Here is a 23,761-nt window from a genome sequence, read left to right as displayed (position 1 = left end):
CAAAACTGCTTCCCATTCAATGTACCTATTTTTCAGAGAATTGAAGGATTTCAAATCAGCAAATCACTAAGTATGTTTGGACAGTCTATATCTGGACAAATTGATGCAGATAATAATGGATATGTAGGTGAGTATAAAGTCCTATTTCATAAATTGAAGTGAATTCTATTGTGGATGTTACCTCATTGCAAAATACATAAAACTGGTATGGAAAAGTTCTAATTTACTGATAACTTATTTCCTTCGTTTTGAAGCTCTTTTGAATTCAAGGATGAGGTCAGAAATGATCAAATAATTCCTTAGCTTTACAGTGTTAGTTACTTTTTATCCTTTGTTCTTGAAAAAATGAAAAGCACACATGAAAATAAATCCAACGTAAGATGCCAAAAAAGAAAGACTTTTTTGAGAGGAGATTCCTGGGTGAATGTTTGTGGTTTAAAAATGTTTTTTCCATAAGCTTATCTTTATGTCCTATTTTTATCATAAAGTTTGTTTATATTGTGAAAGGATGAATGTTATTCTAGATGAATAGACTCAGACAAATGTGGAATGAATCCTACAATGTAAGTATATCTTTTCCAATTAATTTTCTGTAAATAGTGTTTTGATATAGTCAAAAGGTGTTACCTAGTTAAGTATTTATGGCTGAAAAGTAATTCGCTCTGACTAATGATGTTCATTAATCTGTTGTTTTTCATCCTCCAGATGTGGCAGTTGGCGCTTTTCGTTCCGATTCTGCTGTGTTGCTAAGGTAAGGTTGGTGCATTTCACTGAGTGATGACAATCGGGCTTGGTTGTAAATGATAGGAGGTAATTTTTAAAATCCACAATGGTGGTGACCTCATAGTGTGCTTTTGTTGTTGTTTGGTATTCTAAAATGTTATTGAACTTTAGGATACTCATTCCACCCTACATGGCTATTACAATTAAATCATCAGGCAAAGTCAATATTTTTAGGGATTTAAATAAAAACGTCTCTTGATTCATGCACAGAAATGTAATTGAGAATGCACATAGTGTCAGTCAAGCAAGTTCATGAAGTTACTTGGACAAGGGCAACTGACCAAACAAATGCAATTTTTTTTTTCTTAAGGTACAATAATCCTGCAATTAATACTGCTGATTTTGTTTCTTTCTCAGGACAAGACCTGTAGTGATTGTTGAAGCGTCTTTAAACCATCCTGAGTCAGTAAATAGAACAAATTTTGACTGTGTTGAAAATGGATTGCCTTCTGTGTGTATGGATCTAACACTGTGTTTCTCATATAAGGGCAAAGAGGTCCCAGGCTATATTGGTAAGGGTGCCCTTACAGAATTGACCCTGATTGGCGTACCCCACTCGTTCTTCTCCCTCTGCTCGTTCTGGGCCCTCACTGTGTTTCACCTTAGAGGCAGATACACCCCACTGCCTCATCTCTCGGGTTCTCCTGCTATTCTAACCAGTGAGTGTGGCACCGTTAGAGGCCATAGGTATCTAGAACTTACTACATGAAGGAAAGCAAGAGTATCCCTTGCTGTGTTAGGGGGAGCTAAGCTGAGCTTACTATGTAAGAGAGAACATTACCCCACAGCTTCTCCTCTGTTGGACTGGGCTCCTCGTGTAGCTGGATCTGGCTTACGTTGGAGGGCCTGAGAAAAGAAGAGTCTTTCCTTTCTATTCTGTCCTCTGAGTAACGGAAGATGCTTGTCTCAAATCAAGACCCTGATTCCAATTTCCACAAATAGCACACATCTCTAAGGATTTTCTGTGACTGTCAGCTCCTGAGCGCCAGGTCCTTCTCCCTTTATGTAGGTAGCTCTCCGTTGTCTGCTCTGGAGGAAAGTAGCATTGAAAAGGCTCATGCAAAACTGGGGTTCATCTCAAATCACATATATGTGACTCTGTGAATATTCCTTTTTTTTTTCGAGCAGGTTATGTTCCTAATTATGTTACACTTAAGCTAATATTAGAATAACTACTAAGGAAACTAGCCAGTGGTAGGAGAGAAGCATACCTGGGCTTCTTACTTGGACGTTAATAATCTATCAAGTTCATGAGCCATGCAAGACCCTACCAAGAGTTGATCGTATTCAGGACTCTGCAACCTCTCATCCATCCTCTAAAGGTCGTGAAGGGTAGCAAATACACTGAATCAGACCATGGATACTTAACAGAGGTCTCAGTCTGAATTGGCCTGTAATGAGAGGTACAGAGTGAGCCTGGTGTACCTACTTTAGATCAGACTCGTTTTTTATTTTATTTTGTTTTGTTTTGTTTTATTTTATTTTATTTTATTATTTTTTATTTTTCAGACTCATTTTTTAATAGTGCACTGCAGAAGTGCTGGCTAGAACTACAGTAGTAGGACGTTGGGGGGGGGTGGCAAACTGTAAGGTTGCAGATCGGAGAAGTGGCACTTCCCAAACACGACCCCAGTAACACAGAAAGGCACTCACCCCGGTGGATGATCTGAAAAACACACGTTAAACAGATAAAAACTATTTCCCTTTACATAAAATCAGTGCTTGTTTTACTACCGATTCCATTGTGACCAGGTATTTTAAAAAATGGTGGAAAACCAGTATATGAAACCCATAAATAATCACAACAGTGTTACAAAAACGAGCTCTACGGTCACATAAAATGAGTCCTTGGGAGAAATAATTCACATGGTAAGCATGTTTATAAAACCAAGATGTTTTGCCACTTACTGCGAGTGGATTTTTATTCACCCTTTTTTTTTTTTAAATTTACCTTTTTGTGTGAACTCACAGTGATGAATGGTAGGTAGCTATTTCAATTGCAACTCGACCTCTGAGGCACTGAATCTCAGTGATTATAATTTTGAAGCCAACTGATTTGGACTTTGCTATTTATTTCCTAAATAAAAGAAAGGTTAAATGATTTATTTGAAATTTGTAGAGGTAATATACATTTTATACTTAGGTTTCCTTGAAATAGGTAGATAAAATCCTTCCAGGAGAGACAGTCACTCCTAAAATATGAACAAACACTTCAGGAATTACATAAATTCTTTAAAATATCACTTATGAATTGTTGCTCCTATATAATGAGTGATATCTCCACAGACTATTAGAGATAATAGTTTCTTTGCTTGTTTTGCAAAGAAGCAATATATTATTTTTTAAAACATTTTATTTATTCATGAGAGACACAGAGACAGGCAGAGACACAAGCAGAGGGAGAAGTAGGCTCCCCGCAAGAAGCCCGATGTGGGACTCGATCTCAGGACCCCGGGGTCACGACCTGAGCCAAAGGCAGACACTCAACTCCTGAGCCACCCAGGTGCCCCACAAAGAACCCTTTTAGATTTATATATATATTTTTAAAAAAGGCTCTCATTTTCTTAGTAATAATATCTGGCTTGGAATTTTTTTTGGTTACTTGTTAATTTTCCTTATATTTTTGCTTATTGAGGATATTCTTCAGCAGATGATTTATGATTTGAAGTAAATCTTACCAGATGGCCAGACTATTGAGAGAATGTCTATATTTTCTGCAAATTGACACTGGAAGGTCAAACTGGAAGCCAGTAAAAAACAGGGGAGACTAATCATGGTCTAGGGCTAGAAAAGGAGACCTCTTTGCGTAAACTATTCACAAAGCTTTAACTTCTGAGTCCCTTGTTCACACTACATTTTTAAGAATAATAAACAGCAACCTCTCAAGTCAGAAACAAACAGAAAGAAATGAACCTAACCATATACAAAATTATTTACATAACCACACAAGACAGAATTATCGCAAGTAACACGTGAGTGCCATGTTCTAAGCACTCCAAAGGAATCGGAAACTTAAGATTTTTCATTAGTAGTAATAGTTTTTAGTATTGTAGTTTTGAAACCTTTATATGCAGGAAGATTAAATAACTAAAGATGTTAATAGTTACGAGTAGAAACCTAGAGAAACACATATATGTTTTTTGTAACAATCTTTGCAATTTTCATTTTTAAACTGTTTCCTCTCCCACATTTTAGGTTAGTTTTTAAAAGCCATCTTCAAAAAGAGAATTTAAGATATTTCCAGTATTGGATATAATTTTGACTCTTTTGACTCAAGAAGTAGTAAAATAAATTAAATAAAAAAATAATAATAAATGCTTTTGAGTAATTATTTATATTAATTGCAATTCTCTCTACATTTTGCAGTTTTGCTTTATAACATGAGTCTGGACGTGAACCGGAAGATAGACTCGCCATCGAGATTTTACTTTTCTTCTAATGGAACATCTGATGTGATTACGGGCAGCATGAAAGTGTCGAGCAAAGTGCCTAACTGCAGAACACATCAGGCGTTTATGCGGGTAATGTAAACTGGTTTTTATTAATGAGTATGTAAACCTCAGCGTTGCCACTACAGTCAAGTTCCTATTGCGTTCGTATCTTTCTGTAAAATGTGGTTAAAAGCAAGTGTAATCCCCTCTTGGACTCGCTGACCTGTTGATTGTTCCAGAGGTAAAAGGTTCCACAGTCCTGTGAACCTGGATAAATCAGACTCCACTTTTTTCTGCATCTTCTTTATTTCACATTTATCACGTTTTACTGAGTCACTTTTTTTTTTTTTTTTAAGATTTGCCTTTTCCTTTCTACAACTGCTATTTTCTTATTCCTGTTTCTCCACTTCCCTGGAGATGTACGTATCGAGTAGCTCCGCTGAGCCTCCGATTCCCCTGGTGTAGGGTTTTTGTAGGGTGGGAGAGCAAGCAGGGGAGCTGGATTGGTTTCCGATGCGACTCTAACGAAGCGGAGTCCAACAGGACCGCGTTTGGATGAGGCCTTTGTCCCCACGCCAGCATTGTCAGTGATGTCAGTGGGAACGCGCACAGTTGCAGCGTGGTGGGGATCATCTGTGGGCCGGGACAATGGCTCTCAGGATGTTCTGGGGTATGTCCTGCCAAAGCACAGCCGATTTCCTGTTCCTTTTATTAAAACACGCGTTCCCAAACTGATCATCACATTCCTCGCCTTGGTCACATTTTATCATGTGAAGCAGTGCCAGGTCTTTTTTCATTAGGGAATGGTGTACTTCATCAGAAAATCTATTGTCACAAAAAAAGCCAAACTATTCCCAGGAGCCCTTTCTAGGATTTCAAATGGTAGCCTCAGCTTGGAACTTAATTTTCCCTGAGATACTTATTCCAAGCGAATGCAAACAAGCATCAAGACTCGAATGCTATTAAATGCTAAGAGCAATAATCCCCTATGCTGTTTTCTCATTTCCCTTAACAGTTTTTATGGTTGTACTAGAATAAATCTATTAGATGGGCGAGAGCCAAAAGTATAGACTGATATTAATGTAGCCATCATTTATGTGGGAGGGATTAAAGAGAGTATTTTTTTATAGTTGTGATTTTACTTTAGGTTAATCAATTTTGGAGACTGACATTGAGACCGTTTCAGGGGAGTAAACGGGCCAACACTAGACCTTCAACAAGAAGCATATTGTGTTGAATTTCTATAAACGACAGGAAATCCCCCGATGTGTGTAGTTGTAGGCTTCCTGACATTGCCCTAACAGGCACGGGTGCATCAGAATTGTACATTCTCATCAGAATAATTTGCAGTGGGAACGACAATCTAGCAGAGGCTCGTGTGTTGCCGACGCACCCTGGTAGCGATCGTTACTGGTATCTCTGGGTGGCAGCGGGTGACAGCCGCCGGCTTTTGACCGTACCGTCAACGTCCCGCAAAAGCACTTACCCACCCCGGGATTGGCACACGGTAGGGATATTTTTAAAAGTGACGGGAACCGTTATTAAAACTCGAAGCCGCTCTCGTCGTGATTTAGGAAGGTGTGGGAGGGTACCGAGGGCACCCCCCACCCCTGGGTGGTAGCTGGAGGCCTTCGGGCGCCTTAGGCCCGCTGTGCTTCTGCAGCCCAGGGGAAGGGGACAGGGACCGAAAGGCCTCTGCTTCTAGACGACCGTGGAAAAGACGAGCAGGGGGCTTGCCCTGTCCCTCTGTCGTTCGCAAAACCTGTGCATTTAACATTATGCTCCCCAGGCCCACCAGGGCGTTAGGGGGCCTGCTCAGGGCTCCTGACAGCGGCCGGCGGTGCCTGTGAATTAAGGAGCCCGGCCACCGCCCCCACCCCGGGCCTGCTCGCCGAGGGCACCGGCCTGTGCCCGTCCCGCAGAGGCTCCACGTCGCCCTCTGCCCCGGTGAGTCGGTAGGTGCTGGGGCTCCGGGTGGTGCCAGGGCCGCGGGAGACGCCTGGGGCGCGCTGAACCGGTACGATTGTAAAGTTCATACTATTCCAGACGGTCGCGGGGACTGCACAGGGCAGGAAGGCGGGGTACAGGGCACCGTGGCGCCAGGGAAGGGATGAAGGGCGCCTTTGATTCTTTCCACTGGGGAAGCCTAACTAACGGACGGTGTCAGGTTAGGTCTGGATGTCCAACATGATGATGCGGCAGCGCCCACCCGGCGCGTGTACCCTTTTTTTAATTTCAGCTCCCGAGTAGTTAAGCTCCAGTGTCCCATTAGCTTCGGGTATACGAGATAGTGACTCATCAGCTCCATGAATTACTTGCTGGTCCTAAGTGCACTCTTGATCCCTTTGGCTGTTGCACGTGTGCCCCCGACTTCCCTCCCCCTGGTCTCTGTATTTAAGAGCCTGTTTTTTTTTTTCTTTTGTTAGTTTGTTTTGTTAAATTCTATAAATGAGTGAAATTGTATTTGTCTTTCTCTGACTTATGGTATTTAACATTATACTCTCCGGGCCCATCCATGTTGCTGCAAATGGCAAGATCTCATTCTTATTTGTGACCAAGTAATATTTGTGTGTGTGTATGCACGCGCGCGCGTGTGTGTGTGTACACCACATCTTGATATATTTGCCTAAAAGTGGACAAAAGCTGCAATAAACATAGCGGTGCATATTTTTTTGAATTAGTGTTTTCATTTTCTTTGGGTAGAAACCCCAGTAATGGAATTCCTGGGTCATAGGGTAGCTCTATTTTTAATTTTTGGAGGAAGCTCCATATGGTTTGCTAGAGGGGCTGCACCACTTTGCATTCCCAACCTATGGTCCATAAGGGTTGCTTTTTCCCCTATATCCTCACCAATACTTGTTATTTATCTTTTTGATTCTAGCCATTCTCACAAGTGTACGATTCCGATTCTAGCCATATCTGTCGCTTGTGGTTTTTTGGTTTTTGTTTTGTTTTGTTTTTTTGTTTGTTTTTTTTTGGTTTTTAGATTTTGTTGATTTATTCAACAGAGAGCAAAAGAGAGAAAGAGGGAGTGACCACAAGCAGGGGGAGCAGCAGAGCAAGAGGGAGAAGCAGGCTCCCTGTTCAGCAGGGGAGCCCAACTCGGGGTTCAATCCAGGACCCCAGCATGGTGGCCTGAGCCTAAGGCAGATGCTTAACCAACCGAGTCACCCGGGCGCCCAGATCTTGTGGTTTTGATTTGCATTTCCCTGGTGATGCGTGCTGCTCAGCACCTTTTCCTGTGTCTGTTGGCCATCTGTATGTGGTCTCTGGAGAGGTGTCTGTTCAGGTCCTCTGCCCATTTTTGAATAGGACCTTTTTTTTTTTTTTTTTTTTTTTTTTTGGTGGTAAGTTCTTTATATATTTTGGATAGTCACCCTTTTGGGGGTATATCCTTTGCAAACATCTTCTCTCAGTAGGGTGACTTTTTGTTTTGTCAGTGGTTCCCTTTGCCATGCAGAAGCTTTTTATTTTGGTGTAGTCCCCGTGCTTCAATTTTTGCTTTTGTTTCTGCTGCCGCAGGAGACCTGTCTAGAAAAATGTTGCTACAGCTAGTATCAATCAAATTACTGCCTATGTTTTCTTCTAGTGTTATGGTTTCAGGTCTCACATGTAGGTGGTTAATCCATTTTGGGTTTATTTTTGTGCAATGTGCAAAAAAGTGGTCCAGTTTCATTTTTTGGCATGTCGCTGTCCAGTTTTCCCAGTACCCTCTGTTGAAGAGACTGTCATTTCCCTACTGGGTATTCTTTCCTGCTTTTTCGAAGATTAATTGACCATATAACTGTGGGTTTACTTCCAGGCTCTCTGTTTTTTGACCTATGTGTCTATTTTTGTGCCGGTACCACACTGTTTTGATTACTGTAGCTTCATAATATACCTTGAAATCTGGGATTATGATACCTCCAGCTTTCTTTTTTCTCAAGATTACTTTGGCTCTTTGGTGTCTATTGTGGTTTCATACAAATTTTAGGATTATTTGTTTTAGTTCTGTGAAAAATGCTTTTGGGTATTTTGATAGGGATGGCATTGAATCTAGATTGCTTTGGGAAGTATGAACATTGTGACTGTATTGTTTCCGCCAATCCGTGAGCATGGAGTATCTTTCCATTTATTTGTGTCATCTTCAATTTCTTTCATCAATGTTTTATAGTTTTCAGAGGACAGGTCGTTCACTTCCTTGGTTCAGTTTATTCGTAGGTATTTTATTCCTTTCGTGCAACTGTAAATGGAACTGTTTTCTTAATTGCCCTTACTGCCACGTCACTATTAGTGTATAGAAATGCAACTGATTTTTGAATATTAATTTTGCATCCTGTGACCTTACTGAAAACATTTATCAATTCTAGTAGTTTTTTTGATAGAATCCTTAGAGCTTTCTATATACAGAATCACTTCATCTGCAAATAGTGAAAGTTTTACTTTTTCCTTACCAATGTCAATACCTTTCATTTTTTTGTCTGACCATTGTCTTGTTCCTGATCTCAGAGGAAAAGCTTTCAATTTTCCACCATTGGGTCTAATGTTAGCTCTGAGTTTTTTTTTTAATATTTTATTTATTTATTTATTTATTTATTTATTTATTTATTTATTTATTTATTTATTTATGATAGACATAGAGAGAGGCAGAGACACAGGCAGAGGGAGAAGCAGGCTCCATGCCGGGAGCCCTATGCGGGACTCGATCCTGGGACTCCAGGATCGTGCCCTGGGCCAAAGGCAGGTGCTGAACCACCCAGGGATACCCCCTGGGTTTTTTAATATATGGCCTTTATAATGTTGAGGTATATTCCCTGTAAATCTACATTGTTGGGAGTTTTTATCATGAATGAATGTTGTATTTTGTCAGATGGTTTTTCTGCATCTATTGAGATCATCATATAGTTTTTAGCCTTTAGCTTATTGTTTGAGGTTTCACATTGATTAACTTGTGAATATTGAACCACCCTTATTATATCCATGGGATAAATCCCATTAGATTGTGGTAAACGATTTTTTTAATATATTATTGAAGTTGGTTTGCTAATACTTTGTTGAATATTTTTGCATCTATGTTAATCAGGGGAAATTGGCCTGTAATTTTCTTTTTTTGTGGTGCCTTTATTTGGTCTTGGTATCAGGTTAATGCTGGCCTCATAGAAGGAATTTGGAAGTTTTCCTTCCTCTTCTATTTTTTGGAATAGTTTGAGAAGGATAGGTATTAATTTTTCTTTAAATGTTGGGTAGATTTTACCGTGAAGTCATCTTGTCCTGGACTTTTGCTTGTTGGCAGTACTTTGATTACTGATTCAGTTTCATTGCTAGTAATTGATCTGTTCAAATTTTGTATTTCTTTCTGATTCATTGTTGGAAAGTTACATGTTTCTAGGAATTTATCCATTTCTTCTAGATTGTCCAATTTCTCAGTATATAATTTTTTTCATAATATACTCTTACAATCCTTTGTATTTTTGTGGTGTCAGTTGTTTCTCCTTTTTTCATTTCTGATACTGTTTATTTTGGTCTTCTCTCTTAGTTTTTTCTTGATGAGCCTGGCCTAAAGATTTATCAAATTTGTTGACCTTTTCAAAGAATCGGCTCTTGGTTTCCTTGGTCTTTTCTATTATTTTCTTTTTAGTCTCTATTGCATTTGTTTGTGCTCTGATCTTCACTATTTCCTTCCTCCTACCGGTTTCTGGTTTTGTTTGTTCTTGTTTTTCTAGTTCCTGTAGGTGTAAGGTTGAGTTGTTTGCTTGAGTTTTTTCTTGTTTCTTGAGATATGTCTGTATTGCTATAAAACTTGCCCCTTAGAACTATTTTTGCTGCATCCTGAAGGTTTTGGACAGTAGTGTTTTCATTTTCATTTGTTTCTACGTATCTTATTTTTTCTCTTTGACTTCTTGATTTGCCATTCATTATTTAGTACCATATTGTTTAGCCTCCATGTGTTCATGGTTTTTTTCCAGTTTTCTTATAACTGATTTCAAATTTTGTATCCTGTGGTCAGAAAAGATGCATGATATGATTTCAGTCTTATTAAATTTACTGAGACTTGTTTAGTGGCCTAACATGTGATCTCTCCTGGAGAATGTTCCATGTGCACTTGGAAAGAATTTGCGTTCTGCTGTTTTTGGATGGAATGTTCTGTATATATCTGTTAGGTCCATCTGGTCTAATGTGCCATTGAAAGCCATTGTTTCCTTGTTGATTTTCTGTTTGGATGATCTGTCCAGTGATATAAATGGGAATGTTAAAGTCCCCTATTATTATTGTATTCCCCTCAGTTTCTCCCTTTATATATGCTAATAATTGCTTTATGTATTTTGGTGCTTCCATGTTGGGTACATAGATAAAATTATTACATGTTCTTACTGGCTTTTCCACTTTATTTAGTGTCCTCCTTTGTCTCTTGCTACAGTCTTTGTTTTAATCTATTTTTCTGATAGAAGTATTGTGGCTGTAGCTCCCACACACACACACTTTTATGCATGTGTATGTTTTTTATCCCTTCATTTTCAGTTTGTATGTATCTTTAGGTCTGAAGTGAGTCCCATAGACAGCATGTAGTTAGGTCACGTTTTAAAAAATCCATTAAGTCACCTATGTCTTTTGATTGAAGCATTTAGTGCATTTACATTTAAAGTAATTATTGGTAGGTATGTATTTATTGCCATTTTATTGCTTGTTTTATAGTTGTCTTTATAGCTCTTCTCTGCTCCTTTCTTCTCTTGCTCTCTCCCCCTGTGGTTTGATGGCCATCTTTAGTGTTGGATTTCATTCTCTTTATTTTTGTGTATCTATTATAGGTTTTTGATTTGCAGTTACTATAAGGATCATATATATACATCCTAAGTATATAGCAATCTGTATTAAGTTGAGGGTCACTTAAGTTTGATCCCATTCTAAAAAACACTACATTTTTACTCCCTCCTCCACATTGTATGTATATAATGTTATATTTCACATCCTTCTATTTTGTGAATTCCTGACTGATTTATGTAGATAAAATCGATTTTACACTTTTTGTGTTTTACACCTTTGTATGAAACCTCCATATTGGTTTCATTTATGATTAATCTACTACCTTTATTGTGTGATTGCATCTACCTGTGAAATTATTCCTTTTCATAATTTTCTCCTAGTGGAAATGTTTAATTTTTTACATCTTACAGTGTTTTATCTATTGAAATTCTCTTCTATTAGACATCACTTTTCCCTATGGATGTGTTCTCCTCCATATGTTTATATGACAGTGAATCTCTGTCTTTGCTGTATTTATATTTACAACTTTATTAGATCTTTGTGATTTCTAGTACAAATTCTTAGAACAAGGGATATTTTTGAGGGTACTTTGATTTAGGGAAACTCAATTAACAATTGGCAGCAGTTTTTAGGAATGTTGGAGCAGCTACTGTGGAGTGAGACTTCCCTTAAGGCTTTTATAGATGATATTTCTTAGGTGATCTTGATGGAATGTCTGCATCAAAATATTCACTGATGTCTGAGAAGAGAAGGGTGGTAAAGTGGGATAACAAGTGGAGTAACACGATTCTCACCCTTCTAGCAACGTTTCCAATAAAAGCTAGAAATATGTAGCTTAATCATCAGACTGGGAATGCCTGTCCCCATTGATAGCTGGAGACCCAGTGATTTCAGTGGCCTTAGCGTGCTGTATGATTATGAACTCAACCTGCCTGCATATATAGTAGATTAGTTCGCTCTCTCCCTTGATTTCTCAAATTTCTGTAGTAAAGGAATTTTATTATGTAAGTCTTTAGGTGACCTCCATCTTTTTCAGTATAATCAAGGAAATGAATGTATGGTTTGATTAATAAATATATTTTATGTGTATTTTATATATTTATATTAAGGTATACAAGGACATAGCTCAGTGAAGTGCCATTTGCTCCAAAGCAATTATATTTTAACCACAGCAGGCTATTGACTGATCCATATATGAATACATTTCTACTGAAAATCTAAGTACAAGCAAACTACACAACTATCCTGATGTTATGGTAGTCAAGAAGTGGATTGATTATTCCAGCATATGTTAATTCTTTGTTAGAGTGCAAAGTCTTTGACAGGATATTACCTTTTGCATGTTTTTATTCTTAGAGGTACTGCAACTCATTACATATGGCAGCAATCAATATTTTTAAAATTTATGGACAATGTGTTCTCAGTGCTATTTAAAGAATTCTATAAGGGAAAATCTGAGATTGTTCTATTGGTGTTGTGATTAGAGCACCTGTTTTGGGGGGTGCTGTCCTTTCTCAGGATGTTAGTAGTGCCAGGTACTGGCAATTCTCTACTTTCTGAACCAAGCTTACCAGCTAGAGTGGTAATCATTACTGTTGGTGGTGCTGGCTTCATTGGCAATCTGTGCCTCTGTCTTACCTTCTCCGTCCTCAACCCATTTCCCACACTGGTAGCAGAGGGGTATTTCAAAAACATAAATCTGATCATATTCCTTGCTTAAAATTCTTCTGTGTAAGGCTTTTCTCATCCTTTTTGGAGTGTAGATTAGGTGACCCTTCTCCTTCTATATTTGTTTATACATCCATCGGAATGCTCATCCCCCACACTGTGTGTGGATTTATGGGTCATGGACTGTGACATTGGTATTGACTTTCAGTTTTGTCTCTCCAGCATCTTCTACATAGCAGACCCATGAATGGATACATTGAAATGTCTATACCTCAGTATCCTTTTTCATCCAGTAAACTGTATAAATATTTCTGGCTCCACTGTTTGTTTTTTTTCCTTCTTACACACAGTAGGAGGACATGGGCCTACAGCTCAGTTTTCAAGTGGCCATAAATACAAATTTCTGTAAAAGTCTAAAGAAGGTGGACTTTGTGTAATTTCAGACATGTGCTAATTTGCACGCTTGTGGGGTGCCTTATTTTATGTAATTATCTATAAAAATGGGGCGTGGAATCTTCATTATTTCTAATACAGGTAGCACATGCCCGTCCAAGTGAAAAATTTTAAGCAAATTTACTATTTCTCTCCCAAATACTTAATTAGTCACTTCAAGACATTTTTGATATTCTAGCCTTTGTCTTTAGGTGGAGCTGTTAAAGTTAAATAAGTGTGAATATCTGTCAAATACAGTTCTTGCAAGAGTGCACGTACATTTTATATATTGTGAGAAAAGCATAATTAATAGCTAATTAGGATAATGAAAGTAATATACACCAGATGTAGAGAAGACCTTGTGGAAAATTAGTATGAATTAGATAACATGTGATTTGGTCAAAGCAAGCTTGTTGAGAAGAATTAAAACAGTGGACATGTGGAGGGACAATCAGTGGCTGTCTAGCTCCTACACCTAGGGAATAATTTAATCAAGTTTGCTATTGTAATACTCAGGGCTTCAAGCTGTTCCGTTTTCACAAGTTGATAACTTGGGATTTGGGCCTTGATTTGCAGCATTCCTATATGGTCAAAGTTTCATGTTGAGATGATCACTTATCAAGTAATTTAATAAAATCATCTCCATGTATAAGAATGGAAAAGTAATAAGAGATCTTGAGCACTCTGATTCATGCTCCAAATCTTCCAGGTACCATGTGATTAATACAAATTTAATACTTGGTGTCTAACTCATTTTCTGCTTAATGTTCATTGACTGGCAATGTTCTGATTTCCTTTCTTTTTTCTTTTCCTTCCAATTGTTCACCTGAATTTATTATGAAAGACTGAAATTCATTGATTTCTTGACTGGTTTATATAGCTATATTTTGAAGCAACATATATGTAATAGGTCAATATCTAACATCTATTGAGATCTTAAGTGCCAGGCATTGTGCTAAGTATTTTACAAACCTCATGCCACTGAATTCTCATAACAATTACTATAGGTATCACAAGAATTGCCATTATTTCCATTTGCAGATGAGGTAACTGAGCCATAGACATATGAAATAATTTGCCCAAGGTTATACAGATAGTATCGTAGCCGTCCATAGGTAATAAAAACCTGGTCCACTAACAGTACTTACTAGAAGCTCTATTAATGATACAGTCATAGATCTACTCAGGAACTGAATGAATATAAACCTCAATTATGGCTTAAGGTAATATGTCTAGCCCTGGTACAAACACTTGACTCTCTCTAATGGTCAAAAGGAATTTAGTTGAATTTACTTTTTTAAAATGAGAAGACCCGGGGCTCCTGGCTGGCTCAGCTGGTAAAGCATGCAAATCTTGATTTCAGGGTTATGAGTTCAAGCTCCATGGTGGGTATAGAGATTACTTAAAAATACAATCTTAAATAAATAAATAAAGTGCAAAAACCTGTGGATTGGGTATTTGGAAGGTAGAATCAAACTGTGATGTAAAAGCTCACACATCAAAGTATAGCAACAATTCTGGTATCAAGAAAAGGAAAAAAAGGAAAGCAAAAACTGCATAATTCCATGTAGCTAGACTATATCTACTGATTGTTAACTGCCTTCTCCAATCCCGAGATCATTTCTACATTTAATTTTTGTGGTGCTTTAGATACTTGTTTTATAAATTTTCCATCAACATGTCTTATTTCTTGCACTTTGTCTTCTGAATTCTGATCTAAATCCTCATAGATTACATTATCAGTAAAATCTTCCTTGCCCACCTACTTACATAAGGAGAAAAAGAAGTCTGTTTTGTTCACTATGCTTTGAAAATCTCATTTCTGTCTAGAGAGGGCTGGGTTAAGTTCTAAGAGGTACCATGTTTTATGCATTACCTGACTTCCATTTTTTTTTTTTTTGTTTTCATAGTCTTGAGATTTGAGAACAACTACTTTCAAAGTTACCTTCCTGTCAGCTATTTTACTGTTTGTGCATTTATGTATAGTAAAAAATAATTTGGGTAGTATGTGGTACAGTCTTAACATGGAGGCTAGTGAATAACCAAATGAAAAAATAATAGTTTTTAAGTAGAGAAAATATTTTTAAAAGAAAAAAATCATGCCTGCACGTAAAAATTCAGATTAAAATATGTGAATTGACATTCAGTGTAATGAACTCGAAAGCTGTTTTTCTGGGGACCGAATACAATGAATTTTAAAAGTCATTCAGAAAGGCTTTTTGGCCACGTATAAATAAGATTAGGAATGAGAAATGCTGTGTAAAAATTAGTAAGCAATTAAATTTAAAAGAATATCATGCAGAATGGATCTCAAATGGTACAATTCCTGTGGAGTTGATAAACAATCCAAGAACTTTCTTTGTGAAGTGTAAAACCACAATAAACTTAGGGGGGAAAAAAGTAACAACTAATAAAATTCAGTAAAGTAACTCAGATAAAATATTAAATATATAAGACAAATAACTTTCCCACATACGATTTATGACCTACTTAAAATATGATTGGAAAGCCTCCATGAAGAATGGAAAAAAGGATATTTTTCATGATAAAGATGAACTCAAATGAATCAAATTGAATTAAAATGTTACTGAGATATATAAAAATATAAAAAGAAAAAATAAATGGAGATTTCCTATTTATACAAGTTTACCACAGGGAAAGGTTAAATAGAATGAAATGTTGATTAGTACTTTGAAGCCATTTACAGCAAATTTATAATGGAAAACGCTTACGTTAGGTCAAGTGATTAAAAAGTCTGCATAGAAAATACCATGAAAGAAAATATGTCCAATTGTTAAACTATATAACTAATACAGGATGTATTCTTAAAAATATTTTCATATTATTTGTGTTTTTCCTAATAAACATACTCGCTTTTATAATTTGAAAAAATAGACACTGTATTTTAACAATTGAGATGAAAAGGTAAATACTTGGTTTACCTTTTCCATGTTTGACAATAATGCAGAAAAGGAGGAACTTTCTACATAGGTCTTTTTTTATTTACAGGCTTGTTTCTATTTCTAACTTATGGTTTTAAATTCCCTTAGAAAGATGTGCGGGACATCCTCACCCCAATTCAGATTGAAGCTGCCTACCGCCTGGGGCAGCACGTCATCAGTAAACGAAGTACAGAGGAATTCCCACCACTTCAGCCAATTCTCCAGCAGAAGAAAGAAAGAGACATAATTGAAAAAACAGTAAGAATATTTTCCCTTATTCAAAACATTGTGTGCCTGTAACTGAAGTAAATTTTTAAAAAACATTGCATAATGCTGGGGAAATGAACTATCTTGCTGAATTCTTTAAACATTTTTTACGATTTTTTTTAATATAAAAAGATTTATGGTAGGTCTTGTTTTCCATTTTTCTTTATTTTTTATATTCCCTTTAGGATATTGAACTGAGTATTTTTAAAAACATGCATTTAGTCCCAGCAGTGGCTTCCCATATACATGAGATGTTAATTTTCTCTCCTTGATACCTTGCCCATGAGGAAAAAATCTATCGCTAGGGGAGTGCTTATAATGACAGTGAGTCACATTCATGAGGTTTATCTTCCTCTTTTTCATTTTCTGTCTCCTTCTCTCTCATTTGGTCTCCCTCTCATTCACTCTACCCAGATTCACTCGTGTCTTGGTAGGCACGTTCCCTTGCTGGCTTTTACTCATTTATAAACATAAGAATTACTGTTACACAACAATTTCTCTTTCAAATTCAACTGTAGGCTTTTCAGCCACGTCCCAGGACCCACTGCATTTTGAAAAAGGGATCGTGCATTCTAACCAGTAGACAGCCTTTTCTAGTGTATCCCCAGATATCTCCCATTCCACTAGCAGTGTGTTCATTCCCACAAGTCCAGTTGTTTGCACCTTTACTGTACAGCAGCACAGAGGCCTAGTCAACAGGATGGTTGGGGGCATGGTAAAAATGTTCATTAAGGCATTTGCTAATGCCACGCAGACTGTAAAAGGCAGAAGCCAGGGGACACTCAAAGGGCTGGTTCGTCCTAACTGGTCTAGACCGATTGCTTCTAAGTCACTTGAAGGCATTTGAGCTTAGGATCCGTACTCTCTAGGCTAGAAGGCTAGGTCAGATGAACATCATAACTTAAGGCAAGTTTTCTCGATACCCTTATGAATATATGTATGGAAATCAGTGTTTTTGCTCTTCTTTTGAACTTTAGTTGTCAATATCAACTCTTCTTAAATATGTTTAGGTATGAAAAACACAATATTTGTAAATTCATAAGCCAAAACCTTAGCAATTTGTAGTTATATTAGAGCAAAATTCTACCTTTCGATTTTTAGAGCAACATGCTCTATGAGTAAGAGGGATAGAAAAAAATCATAGTAACCTAATTGTTTAGGGAAAGATTTACCCTACCCTCCTGCTTCACCAGGTCGAAGCAGTCTGTGGTCTGACCCGCTATTTGACAACATGCTAGTCACCGTCCATTAAATGAGCCTACCTCCTCCTCTGACTTTCTAGATTTAGCATCTCTCTCTTTTTACCTATTCTGCTCAGCTTCCTTTTTATCTCCATTCTTTTGTCTATCTATATGTCAGGTTTTCCCATGTCCCTTTTAGTATCTCTGGGTCCTATTATAATGCTCCAAGTTAAATAAATTCTGGAACCCTTAGGGTCAACTATCACTTAATTTTGTTCAATGTGTCCTCAAAGTAAAATGTCTAAATTTCTACTTTTATTTTTTAATTTTTTATTTATTTTGAAAGAGAGAGTGAGCAAGCAAGCATGAGCCGAGGGGTGGGGCAAAGGGAGAAGCAAACTCTATATTGAGTAGGGAGCTCAATATGGGGCTTGATCTCAAGACCCTGAGATCATGAGCTGAGCCAGAGGCAGTTGCTTAACTCTCTGAGCCACCCGGGTGACCCCATTTGTTGTTTCCAATTAATATAAGCTTATTGTCCTACCATCTGTGAAAAGTAAGTGCCATGTTTATTTGTAGTAAGTGGGATCAAATTGTAGCACCAGAAAAAAATGAGAGGAATTCAGCAGAGAACATTCTGGAAGCACGGGTTTTAAATATTTATCCAGAGTTTGATTAAACTCATTTTTTTCATAACAATTTTAAAAGAAACAATACTTTTTTTCCCCATTTAAAAATTTAGGCTTTAAATTTATCCACTGGAAGAATTAGTTCCTTTAGCCTTCCAGTTATCCTCTGAACCTGTGACTCATCCTCAAACTGAACTCTTCCAAAGGGACAGGATAAGGCATGATCAATTTTATTTATTTTTCTTATGTATCATAGATGTCTTATTCTTAAAAAAACAAAACAGGAATACACCTACTTGTCGAACTAATGTAAAAAATACTGTCCTATTTTATTTTCAGATAAACTTTGCAAGATTTTGTGCCCATGAAAATTGTTCTGCTGATTTACAGGTTTCTGCAAGAATTGGATTTTTAAAGTAAGTGTCGTTTAGGGTTACTTGCCAAGGTGGGCAATGGGTGTGTGCTTGGGAGTTCCAAAGAGGGGAAAAAGTAAGAACTGCCCCTGGGGGATTAGCAGTGTTCAGAGAATTGAACAAGAACACGTCCTACTGAAAGAGGTGTAGGGATCTACGGATCCCTCACAGAACCTATATACTCAGAGGTGAGCACTTTTTGAAGAATGAGAATATGTGAGCCACCAGGGTTTTGTAAAGCGTGTTTTCATCTTTTACTGACCACTCAGAAGGTATTTTGGGATTTGGCTGCGCCTTGGGTTATCATTTTTGTAGTTATGTTTTAGACCTTTGTAAATGCCTATTCATAGAGTTTTGGTGGCAAAATGAGCTCACGTTCACTAACATAATGCTTAGTGGTTGGTTTGGTTCTGTCATCCAAAAACTGATTACGTAAGTCAGACTGCTGTACGAAACAAAAGAAATCCCTAAACGTATAGGACACACTTGAAAGGGAATAGGGCACCTTGCTTGTCTCAATTCATGGAGGGGAAGTCATAAGAGGAGACACACGTATCCGGCCTACCCGGGCCACGGTGAGAATCAGACAAACGTTAGTTGTTGTTACTACTTTGTCACGGGAGATAAACCACTGCAATTTCGTAGCATGTTTAAATAACCCGATTTTGAAATTGGTGTGCACGCTAGAGGGAAGATGTGAGAAGTGAGGACTGGAGAGCGAGAATCGGTCCTGAGGTTGAGGGCTGCTGTGTACAGGAAGCGCAGGAGGTCGAGGAGGCATCAGTGACAGGACAGTGCGAACCGATTTTTGGGGAGGCGGGGACGACATAAAGGAGACAAGTTCAAACTGGGGCATGTTGAATTCGGTGGGATTTCTATACTCAGCTTTCCACTTGGAAATCTTGTTCAGGATCGTTTTTGGGAACTGTTTACACTTCAGCGATTTATGAGCATGGGGGGCAGGGGGCTGGGAGTGGGGAACATGTGGAAATGCGAACTTCAGAGAGAGGAGAACTAAGGATCAAATTGGGGAGGGGACAGTTTTATTTAAGGATTCTAACAAGGGACGCCTGGGAGGGGAGGGCTCAGCGGTTGACCGTCTGCCTTCAGCTCAGGTCGTGACTCAAGGGTCCCGGGATCAAGTCCCGCATCAGGCTCCCTGCATGGAGCCTGCTTCTCCCTCTCTCTGTGTCTCTGCCTCTCTCTCTGTCTCTCTCATGAATAAATAAATAAAATCTTTTAAAAAAAATCAAGATTCTAACAAGAATCTGGAGTCTCTGGGGGAAACTGAAAAAGGTATCCTCAGAGAAGTAAAGAAACCAGATCCATAGGGAAAGAGCTAGTGGAGAGGACAGAGAGGGGGACTGAATATTGTAAACTTTTGTAGAGAGAGACCAGACAGCGCAGTGCCTTGAGGAAAGGTCATGGGGATTGGCATTTAAACTGTGGCTGCTGGGTGAGAAAAGGATGTCCCTGGTGAGTTTTTAAGGTGGAGATTTCACTGCAGATGCAGCCAAGTAACAGTCAGTGTTTAAATGGAAGAAGAATATACGAGTTGGTTCAAACTTAAGAATTTTTATGTTTATTTTATGATGAAAGTTGTTATTTATTTAATCATGGGACGACATGAACAAGTGTGAGGGTCAAAGTCAGAGGGGGTAAAAAAAAACAAAAAAAAAAAAACCCAAAAACCTAAATTGATGAGCAAAATGTCCTTGAGTCCAGGGGGCACGTTTCAGACTCTACCTGGACTCTCCTCCGAGGCACCTGCAGGCTACTCCTTTCACCTTTTGCTTTGAAGCTCCACATTGCATTAGACTCTCTTCCCCTCCTACTTCCCTAGCTCTTCCTCAGTTGTCTTTTGAGGATCTTGATTTTGGGCTCCCTTGGCTTCCTAAACCCTTTCTCTCTCCCACTTTCTCACATGGTTCCCCACCCCGACCCCCACCATTTTCCCTGGACAAGCCTCCCCACAGCTGTGACCTCACCTGGCCTGTCTACACTGCTGATGCTCAGCCAAGTGTCTCAGAGCTTCACGCCCACACACCCGGCTGTCCATTAGACATGTCCTCCTGGGTGCCCAGCCACCGTCCACCAGGGACACAGCCAGTAGTCGCCGAAGCCAACAAGCTAGAGCTCAACCTGCATTATTCTCTTCCTTACCCCCCACATACAGTAAACCCCCTATGTTCTGTGATACTACCCCTGCAGGTGTACCTCATATCCATCATACTCCTCTCTCTGCCACAGTAGCTCCCAACCAGGTGCTCAGTATCCTACCTGGATCACCAAGCTTGCCCACTTTCTGGGCTTCTGGCTTCTGATTTTGCATTTATTCTAATCCCCCTACTGTGGTATTTTTCGAGGGTGAGCTTTCTAACGCTGATAACGTGCTCCATTGGCTCCTTAGAACTTACAACCTCAACCTAATGCTCTTTCTCAACCGTGCCCGGGGATTTTTTTTTCCATCAATGACAATACTTCTAGTCGTTTGGCCGTGCACACTTTCCTGAGCCTCTGTATCTTTTTGTTTCTCCTAATTACCTACCTGATTAACTCACATTTGTCTTATAAATCTCAGCTGTCTTTCTTTGTCTCCAGCTACACAAACCCGAGTCCTGCGACCCCGGTCCTACTGCACTTAGGCTCCCCATCCTTATTGTCTGTCTCCACGCTATGCCGTGAGCTGCAGCAAGACCGGTTTCTGTCTTTTCATCTGGGTGTTGACAGTGCCTGGAATGCTGTAGGTGACTAACGGTTGTTTGCTGGGAAGGGAACAAGGTCCTAAGGAAACGGCATACAATGGGGTCAGACCCAGCTGGAGGAGTCGCCTTAGAGAAGTTAAGTTCTCCTTACCTTGAGCTGAGAAACTATGAAAAGGTGCTTGGCATGGATTAAGAAAGCTCAATGTGGAAGGAGGGGAAAAACAGAGAGTTCGGGGATGGCCGGGATAAAAAGCAAGTGACTATATGGAAAGTGAGGGCTCTGAGGATGGATTTGGGAACTTGAAGGGAATGGGAAAAGATTCAAAATAGCTGTTACAATAAACGGAATAGGAATGAGTAAAAAGGTTGACAAACAGTGTTGAGTACCCTGCTGGGGTGGGATCACATATGGCAGAGAATAAATTAATTCTTTTCACTTAGGCAATGCCAGTATAGCCTTGAGCATCCACAGTTGAGGGCCAAGAAGCCCTAACCTATTTGATTTATAATTGGACTTTATACTGAAATTATCCAGATTGGCTGCTCAGAGAGTCCAAAAACAATGACTACTAACTACTTTGTACCCCAGCATGTAATGCGGTGCCTTTGTTGAGTTATGAGATGAATAATTTACAACCTTCCCATTCATGTATTTATTTTCTTCCTCGAGTGCTTCATTTTCTTGGTGTTTTTGCTGTCGCGGGCCTTTGATAAGCTCTCACCCACATGGCTCCTCTTCTTATCTGAGCTACAAATAAGTAGTGTTTTCGTTTTCTTAAATCAGGCACTCCCACTGTCCCTTTTGTCATCTTTCTCTGCAACTGCTCCAGCCTATGAAAAAAAAAAAAAATGGGACATTGAAGTTTATATGAAAATCTTACTAAGAATGTTTCTTTCCTGAAGAATGAAAATACATCCTTAAATTAAGAGATGAAATCATAAAAAAAAAAAAGAGATGAAATCATGTAATGATTACTTTGTCTTCAGTGCATACTTTCTCACAATAAAATTACATTACCTACTTTACTTTTTTTTTTTTTTTTTTTTTTTACTTTGAAGTGATAATATTTCTTGATGTCTGTGAAATCCATTATGGTTTTAAATGGCAGGTTAGGCGGTGTCTCTGAAAGTGTCATCTTTGAGTCACCTTCATGAGAATCACCTGAAATGTTTAATTAGAAATACAGTTTTCTAGGCCGCAAACCCCACCCCCCACCCCCAAGTCAGAACCTATGGGCACCAGGCCAAAAAAGCTCACTACTGATCAGGCTACGAGTCATTTTTATCAAACTAAAATCTGGGAAGCAACGTGGTGGTGAAGAGTTTGAGAGCTGGAGTCAGGCTTTTGAGAAGTAGCCTTTTGAACTCCCCGAACCTCTTTCATTGATAAGAAGGTAAAATAGTACCTACTCTATGAGGTGGTTTTATTTATTTATTTATTTTTAAAGATTTTATTTATTTATTCATGAGAGACCCAGAGAGAGAGGCAGAGACACAGGCAGAGGGAGAAGCAGGCTCCCTGCAGGGAGCCCGACGCGGGACTCGATCCCGGGACCTTGAGCCAAGGGCAGATGCTCAACCACTGAGCCACCCAGGCGCCCTGAGGTGGTTTTAAAGAAGAAAAAAAAAAAAAAGTCATGCAAACTGGGTGCATAGCACAAAGCCTGAAATACATGAAGGTTCGTAAAAGTTATTTTTGAGAACATTGTTATTGGGATATGTGTAAACCATGATTTAAAAAAAAAAAGTTTTACTTGGGCCTCGAGATGAAATACTGCCACTGAATCCTCTACATTTTCTGCATGTGTGCTGGTTATTTGTCTGGAGTTTAAAGTCTCTTTATGCCCCCAAGAAAGCCACCGACGGCCTGGGCCATGGTTTGCCGCTTTGTGAGGTTGGACGTGGCTCGAACGTCGGCATTAGGTGTAAGTCCCACGTCTTTGGCGTCACCTAGGAGAGCCATCGGCTGTCTCTGTTAGGTAAAAGATACCTTGTTTGAGGAATTTCCAAGTGCAAACTCTTCTAATTAACCTTCAGGCCTGCAGTGAAGGGTACAGTCCATGAGACGACAGTCGGCCTGGCCTGGCCCACCCCGCCGGCACAGTAAGCGCCTGCGACCCTTTGCTCGGCGCGCTCCTGCCCGTAACCCCGGCACTAATGCGTCTGCGGGCCTCAGAGCTACAAACCCACCCGTGTAGGCAAGAACGTTGCTGGGAACTGCTGTGAGCGGCCGCCCCCGGCCCCCCGAGCCGCACGTGCGCACGTGAGGTTGAGGCCTCTTCCCGCCCGTCTGCAGCTCAGCACAACGAACCCTGGGCCCGCGGGCTCGCGCTGCAAGACGAGGATGAGCAAAGACAAGTAGCTGATGGAGATTGCAAATATACTAGCAAGGGTTAGCCATCACGCAGGCGCGTCCAAAACCAAGCCTTCCCCGTAGACGGCTGGGCTACGTGCCTCTACTTCCCTTCCGGCCCCCCGGGCGTGTGTCTTGGGGTCCGTGGGGGAGGCTTTTCCTGAGCAAGCGCCTTCCTGTCAGGACTGCTTTCCACCGCAGGGGGCACCACCTGGT

General features: G+C 39.4%; 2 protein-coding genes across 3 annotated transcripts in view; one reads left to right on the top strand and one right to left on the bottom strand.

Moving 5' to 3' along the window:
* Nucleotides 1-23,761, top strand: part of ITGA4 (integrin subunit alpha 4) — a 79,812-nt gene that overhangs the window by 35,285 nt on the left and 20,766 nt on the right. For both annotated transcript variants that reach the window (XM_072811382.1, XM_072811383.1), the window contains exons 12-17: nucleotides 37-127; nucleotides 706-751; nucleotides 1,141-1,295; nucleotides 4,150-4,304; nucleotides 16,106-16,255; nucleotides 18,414-18,490. In XM_072811382.1, coding sequence (XP_072667483.1) covers nucleotides 37-127; nucleotides 706-751; nucleotides 1,141-1,295; nucleotides 4,150-4,304; nucleotides 16,106-16,255; nucleotides 18,414-18,490 — 674 coding nt within the window. The remainder of the gene's footprint in view (nucleotides 1-36; nucleotides 128-705; nucleotides 752-1,140; nucleotides 1,296-4,149; nucleotides 4,305-16,105; nucleotides 16,256-18,413; nucleotides 18,491-23,761) is intronic.
* CERKL (CERK like autophagy regulator) overlaps nucleotides 21,756-23,761 on the bottom strand; it is a 129,577-nt gene continuing 127,571 nt past the window's right edge. Inside the window, exon 14 of the mRNA XM_072811386.1 lies at nucleotides 21,756-22,023. Coding sequence (XP_072667487.1) covers nucleotides 21,998-22,023 — 26 coding nt within the window. The 3' untranslated portion in view covers nucleotides 21,756-21,997. The remainder of the gene's footprint in view (nucleotides 22,024-23,761) is intronic.

Source organism: Canis lupus, chromosome 34 (assembly GCF_048164855.1).
Source record: "Canis lupus baileyi chromosome 34, mCanLup2.hap1, whole genome shotgun sequence".
NCBI lineage: Eukaryota > Metazoa > Chordata > Mammalia > Carnivora > Canidae > Canis > Canis lupus.
The sequence above is the reverse complement of the archived record's forward strand: the minus strand, read 5'-3'. Positions and strand labels throughout refer to the sequence as shown.